Source organism: Hyposmocoma kahamanoa, unplaced genomic scaffold (assembly GCF_003589595.1).
Source record: "Hyposmocoma kahamanoa isolate Upper Pololo Valley unplaced genomic scaffold, ASM358959v1 81, whole genome shotgun sequence".
Taxonomy (NCBI): Eukaryota; Metazoa; Arthropoda; class Insecta; order Lepidoptera; family Cosmopterigidae; genus Hyposmocoma; species Hyposmocoma kahamanoa.
This window is the reverse complement of record NW_020654080.1, coordinates 259,118-270,235: the sequence shown is the minus strand read 5'-3', so window position 1 is coordinate 270,235 and position 11,118 is coordinate 259,118. Positions and strand designations below refer to the sequence as shown.

Here is an 11,118-nt window from a genome sequence, read left to right as displayed (position 1 = left end):
CTATTCTACAATGCGTCAGTCGATTCAAAAATGTCATAATACAATACATAGAAAATAAGTATAAAATTGATTTCATTACAAGGAATACTTAAATATGATTAATATTACTAATCGGGCGACGCGACGCGCCGCGGCTCTGCACCAAGCGGAGAGCTAACTAGGAGAGAGGACGCTCGACGCGCTCACCCGGGCTGGTCCTGGTCGGAGTCCGCGTTGTCGTCGCCCTCCTCCTCCTCGGCGTGGCCTCCTGGAAGCGAAGGGCGAGGGGCGAGTGAGAGGGCGGGGGAGGGCGGGGGCGGGGCGGCGGGGGACTCACGCTGCTTGCGCGCGTAGTGCTTCTTGGCGGGCGGCGGGCGCTCGTCGGGCGCGTCGGCCAGCAGCGAGGCGCGGTACGAGCTCAGCGCCGCCCACTCCTCGCCCCACGACACGGCGCCCAGCGCGAAGCGCGACTCCAGGAACTGCGGACGAGCGGACGGCGTGCTGACCGGCGGCTGCGGCCGGGGCGCGGCCGGGGCGGCGCGGCCGGGGCGGCGTACCTTCAGCACGTGGCGCTTGTCCTGGCGCAGCAGCTTGTTGGAGAACTCGGCGAGCGCGTCGAGGAACTGCAGGTTGGGCCCCGGCGCGGCCGCGGGCGCGTCCAGGGCCGCGAAGGCGATGCCCGCGCGGTGCAGCGCCGTCAGCGCCTCGCGGTTCTTCACCAGGTCCAGGCCGAACATCACCGAGAACCGCTTCGCCAGCTCCTGTCGGCGGACGACCAAGCTCCCTCAGAGGTCAAAGGCCGAAGGAGGTCGCGCGCGAGCCTCGCGGCACGCACCTTGAGCTCCTGCATCTCGGGCAGCTGCCGGGACACGTGCTTGTGGCGGTTGCGCGCGTCCGTGTACAGCGCCTGCATGGCCAGCTCCATGGTCATGGCGCAGCTCTGCTTGTTGATCTCGCGCGCCTTGCTCAGCGTCGCCTTGATGATGTCGCCGTAGTCGTTGTAGCACTGCAACAAGGGCCGCAGCCGGTCAGCCCCGCCCGGAACGCGTCGCGCCGGCGGGGCCCCGCCTACCTTGATGTAGTGCTTGAACACGTCCGCGGCGCGTCGGATGGGCGCCACGTTGTACACGATGAGCTTGCAGTACGCCGCCAGGAAGTTGCGCCTCTTGTGCAGCTCCTCGATCCGTCGCTCGTCTTGCCCGTCTGCGCACACGCAGGGCGTCAGCGGGCGCTCGTGCCGCGTGACGTTTCGCCGCTTTGCCGCGCGTCCCGCCGCGGACGCTCTACGCTTTACACTACTCTAGCCTTTTTACCGAACGTCCGAAGCGTCGCCGGGAACTTGCGGCGGAGAACCGGACGGCAAAACCGTGAAATCGTCACGCGGCATCGGACGGAGCGCGTTAGACTACGAGGCTGACGTTAAGTCAAACGCAATTAAAGGAACAACAGTGGCCGGGTTGGGAACATAACGAAGAAAATATCATGCGTTCTCTACTGTAAGCTCGAACGAAGCGCCAGCGGCGAGACGGCTGGGTTCGTTCGCAAGCGGTCGTTCCGATTAATTGCTGGAAAGTAAAGCTGCTATATTTTATAAATCGTAACTAAAGAGGCGTGAAACGAAACCGAAACGAAAGAAACCGAAATCAAAGCTGTAAACCATGCGCAAAAATTATAAAAAATTATCGGTATTTCCAACGACAACCGCGAGCCGAGACCGTTTCGCGGCCTTCAGAAAGAGGGGGCGGGCATTATTCGCGATAATCGCAGTAAAATCGGGGTACTTTCATTTGCCATTCGGTACGTCTCGGATCGCGTTGCGAAGAGGCGCGACATTTTCCCTTAGTAATGTTAGTGTTGCACGTAGGGTGCTGAGACGAGACAAAAATATGCATTATTGGCACGCGCGGCGAGCCCCTCCGGCCGTTCGGGAATCGTCGGAACAACAGGAGTGACGTGACGCGAGTCGAGAGGGCGGCGGGCCGGAGGGGCGGGCGGCTGGGGCGGGGGGCGGGCATTACTAAGGCAAAATAGACGAGCGGCGAGGAGGCTTACCGCGCGGCCGGCGGGAGCGCGCCCGGCGCCACATGCAACAGACAGCCAGTTACGCGACCGCCAAGGCGCCGGGGCGCGGCGGGGCGGCCCCGGCGCTTGGCGGTCGCCGGTCACCGACTTTCCGAATAATGCATATTTTTTCTCGTTGCCGCGAACTATTCACGCTCCCCCGAACGTACTTAACACCGATTCGGCCTGTGCCAACCTAAACGAGTGAATCGAACACTACGCCCGCGATCTACGCGCGGCCGCAACCTGCAAATAAACGAGCGTTAAGTCTGTCGAAGCGGCTGACCCACCCCGGGCCTACCGTCCCGCACCCGACGAAGCGTCCTCGGTCCCCGACCGGCGTGGGCGAGCGCGGCCAGCGCGGCGCGCAGGGACCTACCGTAGTTGTGGTTGACGAAGACGAACTCCTGGATGAAGTCGTTGAGCAGGTCGCACAGCGGCGCGTCGGGCTCCAGCACCAGCGCGCGCGCGGCGGGCAGCGCCGGGTGGTGCACGGCGGCCAGCGTCTCGGCGAAGAACACCAGCAGGTCGCACAGGCTGGTGTAGGCCTCCTCGCGCAGCTCGGGCGACGCGCCGCGCGCCGCCACGTCGCGGCAGTGCTGCGCGTAGGCCTGCAGGCGCTCGCGCAGCGCCGCCGCGTCCGCGTCCACGGCCGCGCCCTGCGCCGCGCGCTCCTCCAGCTCGTGCAGCGACCACAGCAGCGAGTAGAACAGCGCGCGCACCACGAACACCAGCGCCTGCGCACAGGGGGGTCAGGGGGGTCAGCGGCCCCGCGGCCACTCGGCCACTCCCCGCCGGCCGGACGCACCTGCGGCGGCATGCGGCTCTCGCTGCCCTTCACGCACTTGGGCAGGTCCTCGAACAGCGAGTCCCAGATGTTGGTGTCGTTGAGGTTGTGGCACATGTACATGATGGACACCTTGCGCAGGGAGTTCACCACGTTGAACACCTCGTCCGCGTCCGGCGTCTCGCCCTGGCACAAGACCAGCCACACAGCAGTCAGCGCCCGCCGCGGCCCGCGCGCCCGTCGCCCGCGCCGCGGCGACTCACCCCCTCGATGAGGCTGCGGAACTCGTCGATGGCCTCCTTGTAGCGGTTGACGCACATGTCGGTGATGGTGGCCCGCGCCACGTTGCACCGCGTGTACACGGCGTGCTGCGCCGAGCACAGCACCTCCAGGGTGCGGCCGCAGGCCTCCACGACCTCGGCCTCCGTCTGCGAGGACACGATGTCGCGCAGCTTGTTCAGCAGCAGCGTCAGGTTCTGCAACGAGTGCCGGGCGGCCGTGAGCCTCGCGGAAGGGCCCGCCGACGGCCGGGCGCCGCGCGGGCACGCACCCCCTCCTGCCGCTGCGTGGTGTACAGCTCCAGGTCGAAGTACTGCGGGATGGTCACGAGGTTGGTGAGCTTCTCGGGGTCGGCGCCGAAGCGGTCCAGCAGCGCCGGCAGCGTCACCATGAAGTGCGCCGTCATCTTCGCGCGGTCGTCGCTCACTTGCTGCAAGAAAACCGGCCCGAGTGTGAAAATAGGCAACCTACCGCAAGCGCGAACTCCGTCGTCCCGAGCGGGGTGGCCTTCCGGCGAGTGGCGAACGCTCACCTTGGCCTGGTCCTTGGACAGCGGCGCGTGGTGGCGGCGCGCCGGGCCGCGGCCCACGGGCGGCTCGCCGGTGCTGGCCTGCTTGACGCAGCACACCATGAGCTCGATGAGCGAGGACTCCTGGCGGTTGTCCAGCGCCTCCTCGCCCGGGCCCGCCTCCTCCAGCAGCAGGTCCGTCATGCACTCCCAGTCCTTCATCATGGGGTTGGACTCCACCAGCGAGTCCACCAGGTAGGCGCCGTGCTCGTGCAGCTCGGACTCGATGAAGAACTGCACCAGGTCGCGCACCAGTGCCGTGGCCGGCAGGCGCGCCTTGCCGCGGCGGCTGCGCGGCGCGGGCGCGGCGGCGTCGGGCCGGAACAGGCGCACGTTCAGGAACTCGCCCGCCGCCGCCGCCACGCCGCGCCACGACGAGTACACCAGCTCGTACACGTTCTCGCAGTCCTTGTCCGTCAGCACGTCGGGGTGCATCTTGAGGATGGCGATCACCAGCTTCACGGCGTGCACGGCCACGTCGGTCTCCTTGTCCAGCGTCATGGCCACGATGCGGTCCTTGAACTTGGACGTGAACAGCTCCAGCTTGCCCTTCAGCTCGTCGCACTCGTACAGCGGCTGCAGCGCCTGCAGGCAGCGCAGCCGCACCTCGCCCACCTGCGGGACGCGAGCCGTCAGCGCGCCGGCCCCGCGGCCCTCGCCCCCCGAACGGGCTGCGGGCCGCCCTCACCTTGTCGTGCAGCGTCCACCCGATGTACTTCAGGTAGAGGTCGTCGAGGAAGTGCGCGGGGAACTTCTCCATCCAGATGCCGATCTCGGCCATCGTGATCGCGCGAATGTCCGGCAAGGTGTCCCTGCGGACACAGGCCAACCGATTACTCGTTGCGCAGGACGCCGACGCCGGTACTTACGACGCGAGACCGACTGAACATCAACCTTTTAAAAGCAGATTTTTGACCCATTGGCACAGTCGTCACGTCCTTCCCTTCCTTTACTCCATATTATTCCTTGTCCTAAAGAACGTGTTGTACTTCATTCTCCTACACTGGCATCGTCGTGGCTCTTCTGATACTCTCATAATGTAAACACCCATTCTCCTACGTTTACTCATGTCTGCGTTAAGCTGTGGAGTTCCCCTCTCTGAACCTATTCGACGATACCCTTCCCTTGATTCCTTCCTCCTTTAAAATAAACTGTCAAGAACCACTTATTCAGCAACATCTTTTCTCCACTATCCCTTCATTTATTTCCTCATTACAATGTTATTATTTCAATATTTCCCAGGATAGGATACAAGTTACTAATATTTATTACAATATATTTACACTTTCATGTGCATTTTCCACATTACTAGTATTTAATGTGGAGCACATTATTTAAAATACTTCTAATGAAAGACAAAATACCCCCTCTGCATCTCCCGATTTTGTATCTCGAAGTTGCTTAAAAGAAATTGCTACGCGCTGATCAGCCTATTGGGAGAGAGGAGGCTTTTTAAAAACAAAAACGAGTGACAACAGCGGAAGCACCTGTATCTGTGCACGAAGACCGACTTGAACATGTAAGACAGCATGTTCTTGATCTCCTCCATGTTCTCCTCGAGCTCCTGGCGCTTGGCCACGAGCACCTCGAGGCGCTCGGAGGCGCGCTTGTCGCGCGCCTTGAGCCGCTCGGCCTCGTACTGGCGCAGGCAGTTGTCGCAGTTCACGCTCGTCAGCAGCGCCACGTCCACCAGCGCCGTCATCAGCTTCATAACTGCGCACCACCACCGCACCACGCATTAAATAGTTTACTAAAATACTCTTACTGCCACAAAGACATCTTACGGACGGAAGAACAACCTACATGTGACTGTGAAGTGGGCTTTCCCTTGTAGTCATTGTCATGATGAATGTCTATCATAACCAACCTTTGTTGTGCATTAAGGCTTTCTTAAGCTGTGTGAACTTCACTGCATATGTTTTATATTTTGAGTGAATTATGGTTTGTTCTGCTTTGTGCTGTTAAAATAGTAGTAATAATAATAATAATGTATCCAGTGAAGGCATTTCAGTGTTATTTTCACTAAATTAAGCATTAACTAATTTTCTAAATATTTTATCATTTTGTGCCATTGTGACAAATAAAAAGCACCTAAATTGCATTGATGTTAAAATCCAAAATTCTTTTACGATCCTATAGACAACATTTAAAGTCAAAGCATAATTCTTTATTTCACATATAAGCAAATTACGTCAATAAACTGTGAAAGTAGCTGAAGTAAACCAATATATAACATATACATATACAGCCGTTTCGACATCTGAAAGTTTTCGTTTTTTTTATGGCGTACACTGCAGACAACCTGTTTTAACAACTTATTTATATGTGAACTCCTTCGCAATTTAGCATCTAAAGTTATACCTACAAATGCAACTGGATCTACAAGGTTAAATTTTTCGCAAACCAACTCGCATATCTACCTCCTCTTCTACTTGTATTGATAACATTTTTTGCAACAGATGCAGTATCTAAATCAATAATAAATTGCTTAAAATCAGACCATAGGGGCCAATTGGCTACTTTTAATTGTAAAATGAGCAACTAGGTAGACCAATTTCTCTGCAGACCGATTACCACAGAACGAAAACAGTTTGAGCACTTGCTGTAGTCTGTAATAAAATTAGAATAATTTATTCATTAATTTTATTTAAATTCCTATATCTGTCTAGAAATGTGGAATTTTGAGACCATTTGCCTCACTCAATCATACTTACTATTTTTACCAGTCAGTCTAACTCCGACTACATGGATATGGCACCTAAAGTCTCCTTTCACTTAGGAATGGTAACATTTTTAAATTCGCCTTTTTTTTAAAAAACCAAGATTTATTTTTTTTTAAGAAGCATGAGGTAAAAGTTTTACACCATTTTAGAACCTTGATTAGTTGTGGCAACTTTTGTAAGAAGTTGCCATGGTAAACTAGGTACATTTTTTTAACAGTATGGGGTGTCAGATTTACCTTGAAAAAATCTGCTAAAAAATTCAAGAAAAAAATTAAATACATTATTTTTTATGCTGCAACTTTAGCAATTCGGGCTTTCTTTGACATTGTGTTCATTAGCTGGGCTATTTGGGTTACTGTTACAAAAACTAGAACAGCAAAATTAGCAAATTTGTAATTGTAGTACTTAAAAATGGTGTACAGGTCGAAAATTTTTAACTTTTTCGTTAAAATGCTTATATTACAAAAAAAATTACTTCAATTTTATAAATATTTTTTTCTGGGTTGTTACAAATTAGGCAACATCCTGTTCCCAGGTTATCGTTGAGTTTTGGGACACCCTGAATGAATTGTAAATATAAATTACAAAAGCAAACAAAATTTTAAATAGCTAACTGTCCTTTTTCTACACATTGCATGTGCAAAAGATGGAAAGAGACCCATTACGTCAATTTTAAGAAGCTTAAATAAACTTCTAGGTCATTTTCAATAGTTCGAAGCACAAGCGATTGACATATTTAGGACAAAGAAACTATAAATGATTTTTTATCAAATGTTAGCAATAACTAACAAAATATTGTTGTACTCGTTTTACGGCTTGGGATTACCTATCAGAAGTCAGCAAAATACATTTGCCTGAAATAACATTAACTCGAATTTTCATAACGTCAAATATACTTTTTTTAGGAATGTTACAAAACTAATTTTGTCTTTGTGAAAATAATCAAAATTACTTGAAAGCATAACAGTTTTATTATAAATCGGTTTTCAGAATTACGGATAATTGAGTTTACATTTAGTTGGAATATTGGCACATTTCTTATAGTATACGCTTATATTCCCATTTGTAATATTTGTTTGTAAGTATCTGCCCAACTCTTTATTATTTCTTTAAGTGAATTTGTACAAATTTTCGACATAATAATATATATAAAAATTTATTAATATTTACAATAAAGGCTGCTGCATTACTCTTGTGTTCAAATAATTTTCAGTCGAAGCTAAATATGCATGTTAGTTAGTGGTGCATTTTAGTTAAGTTTCCATTAGAATCTGAATATGGTGGTTTTGGGCCCTTAAATTGTTGCAAGCAAAATTAGGCTAGTACTGCAATGATGTTACAATTTAAATTAAATGTATTTATTTTATGTATATTTTAAGTATGTATTTATTATATTTTGTTACATGTCACTATGTTTGTATAGGTTAACTTCGGACTTTTTTTCATGGTTTTTGTATTAGACCTGCCGTCCATTCATTGGTAGGTCCATGTTTTAAGCATAAAAAAGAATGTTTAAAAATTTTATCCATGGAATAAATGATTATTTGATTTTCACTTCGTTTCTAACTATAATGTTTGTATCCGTCTGTCTAACACCTACCTCTCATGGTAGCAGTCGCAGATAAAGCAGGATGGGTAATTAATTATATACATACATTACGAGACCGACATAAATGCCCGAACATTTCAGGCCCTTTTTAAAATAGATTTAAAAAATCAAGTAGATACAATGAAGTGATGTAGCAATCCTACACTTCGGGCGAAGTGGAGGCATTTAAGTACCAAGCAGGCGAAAGTTTAGTAAAAGTACTTGCTTTTAATGGAGATTAGATTAACTTGAAAATCATAACTACAGAACAGATTCCTAATTATAGTTATCATCAGAACTCACCGGCCAGTGTTGCCGTGTGCCTAAAAGCACGCACTTGAGAGTCAGAGAGGCCAGTAAGTAGCGAAATTATATTATCCATGAGGTATTGGTCATAGATGATGGAATACTGGCACATTTTCACCAGTGTCTGGATGAACTCACAGAAATTTGACCTAAACTTCTTCCAAGTCTGCCCTGTCATTATTAAGGGGTACTCTCCACTTTCCTGTGCAAAAAGTTAAAACATATTATGGATTAAATATAATTTTCCTACATAATAATACACATTTCCAAAATATTACAGTGGATAGAAGTTGAAGTTAAACCTACAGGCACTGTTGCCAGATTAGGCGATTTTTCGCCATTTAGGCTACATTAAGAGGTCGACAACTCGATTTCAAATAGGAAAAGGTGATTTTAGGCTTCTTAATGTGGGGAATGAACTCATTTGGGGGTTGGAGTATTTCGACGTGTGAGAATTGCTTCTGGACATTGGGGAATATGAACTCTCTTACTTCCCCAATTCCCCAATGTCCAGCAGCAAGCAGAATTGTAAAATTGTTTTTCTTGATTTATGGCGAATTAACTACACAAAAGTCTGGCAACACTGCATACTAGCGATGCGCGATTGTGAATGATTTCGACATTCAACTCATTAGTAATCGCCAATCCTGGCATTCGAAAATCAAATTAGTAACCTACTAATAGACTGGGACATTTTGTGGTATGGACATGATGAATGAGGTGTTTCCACATAATAATCATACGACTCATGCACCTGACCAAATGGCAGGGGCATTTGGTACTTACTCATTCCACTCGAGTCAAATGATTGTGCTTGGATTCGACTTAGGCGAATGATTTGCCCATTCAAATGATTAGTATTAGTAACATTCAAAGTCGCGCATCACTACTGCTTACAGGGTTACAGTTAATATTGTAAGCATTTTCAGTCATTTTCAAGCTTAGAGTTGGTACCTGCATGGTGCTTTATCTTTCTATCATTGTATTTGCATAGCTTGTGTGTTATAAAAATGTAATTATTTAGAGCCAAAATTATAATTAATTCATAATCTCTTGATCACTATACAATACATATTACATTGTTTTTACCAAACATATTATTATTTGATAAAAATCATTGAATGTGAATAACTGATATTGCAATATTATTACCATACATCATATTATAGAGGACAAGAATAAATGTACAAACATCAAAATATACCTCATCAAATTCTTGAGTCATCTTCTTGATGATTAGTGTGTGGTCCATCTGGGCCATATCAAGCGTAACCTTCCCACGGCAGCCAGATGCATTAATAAAGAACTGCATCAATTGTACCAGTGCACCCTCACGGTTGCTCTTGTACTGTTCGATCCACATGTCCACAACTTGCTGTACATCACACAGAATAATGCAGTTATGACCAGAAACTTACATTAATATTCCCAGATTAATTATTGCGTCCTACTTACATTTATAGCAGTTTTATTGAATCTGAGAATGTTATAGAGACTGTTCTCATCATCTCCTGGCAGCAGCACAGGCGGTGGCGAGTAAGCGGGCGGCGGCGCCGCGCCCCGACCCCGGCCACGGCCTCTGCCGCCGCGGCCGCGACGCCGCAACGGCGGTGGCGGTGGCGATTCCGCTAGGCGCCCAACGTAGCCTCCATCGCCGCCGCGACCACGGCTACGAGTTATACGCTTCGTCGGCGTTGGCGATGGCGATCTCGCTTCCTCCTCTTCGGGGTCCTCAGCGTCCTCTCTAGGTGCTTCAACAGCAGTTGAGTTGGCCACAGCGCCTACGTTAAATCCAGAGTAGTTGGGATTAGGCGTCTCGGGCTCGTGCACAGACTGTCCGCCATAGTCGGTCATCGGAGTCGCCGGAGTCATCGGGTTCACATACTCCGGAGGAGGATCATCCATCCGTATGCGTTTCCCGCCCCGCCGATGCATCCTAACGTTAAGACACAAACACCGAGAAGAAAACGAAAAATGTTTTTAAGTTTCACATTATTTGAAAAGCCACTGATTTGTGAAAATTTTTCCGCAGTGAATCGATATCGATTAACAACCTAGCACTCAAGTACGAATCACAATTTTAGGTAGAAAAGAAAGAAAACGACGCGCGCAACGAAGCAGCCATTGTAACCAGTGTTACCAGAACCCAAAGAGTACTTTGATACATACTGAAAGCCAGAGCCCTTAATTGAGTCGAAGTCAAAAATTACTTTGCAACAAAAGTAACATTTTTTAACTTCGTTTTTTAATTAAAAATTTTATCTGTAAAAGATATACCTAAACAACAAAAAATAAAAACAGTAAGTGCGCTAAAAAATCAGCTTTAGCCTTTATTTTTTCCATCATTGGCTTCAGCTAGCCAATAATATTGTTGTTTTTGTTTTTACCCTTTTTTTACCATTCTTTCCGTAAAAAAGGAAAAGGTAAAGGTTTGATACCATACAGCCAAGTCTTCGTAATTTCATTTTATTTTTGGATGCTGTGTGTGGTGTGTGTGTGTTGAAGTGGCAGTGGCCGGGGCGGGGCGCAGGGCACATAGCTACGAGAGTCGATGGCCGTTGAGGCAGAAGGGTTCTTCAATGGCGACCGCGCACCGGACGACGCTCAGTGTGTAGGCCGCCACCAGGTAGACCGGCAAGACTAAGATAACAGATCTATAATTTATTAATACAAAAATCGAACACTTACAAAAAATTCCTTTCGAAATTTCGGAAAAATTCGTAACGTCTGCAAATATGTTCCATGACTTAGTTGGCATAGCGTTTGTCACGGTTTACTGGAAGACATTGGTTCGTATCCAGTCGCATCGAAGGAATTTTTTGTAAGT

At 49.1% G+C, this 11,118-nt stretch overlaps 1 protein-coding gene across 2 annotated transcripts; it reads right to left on the bottom strand.

The window, feature by feature from the left end:
- Nucleotides 1-30: 30 nt before the first annotated feature.
- Nucleotides 31-10,403, bottom strand: LOC113234111 (cohesin subunit SA-1). 2 transcript variants are annotated; one of them, XM_026469369.1, is made up of 15 exons: nucleotides 9,747-10,403; nucleotides 9,496-9,666; nucleotides 8,289-8,493; nucleotides 5,162-5,387; nucleotides 4,363-4,486; nucleotides 3,639-4,289; nucleotides 3,378-3,536; nucleotides 3,091-3,303; nucleotides 2,849-3,013; nucleotides 2,420-2,777; nucleotides 1,052-1,173; nucleotides 815-985; nucleotides 537-740; nucleotides 317-458; nucleotides 31-247 (listed from the first exon to the last, which is right to left on the bottom strand). In XM_026469369.1, exons 1-15 carry the CDS (start codon nucleotides 10,224-10,226, stop codon nucleotides 183-185), a joined length of 3,456 nt encoding a protein of 1,151 aa, XP_026325154.1. In that variant the 5' UTR covers nucleotides 10,227-10,403; the 3' UTR covers nucleotides 31-182. The 2 variants fall into 2 exon arrangements, with proteins under 2 accessions (XP_026325154.1, XP_026325153.1); XM_026469368.1 differs by having other exon boundaries at nucleotides 1,052-1,182; nucleotides 9,747-10,402.
- Nucleotides 10,404-11,118: the final 715 nt, after the last annotated feature.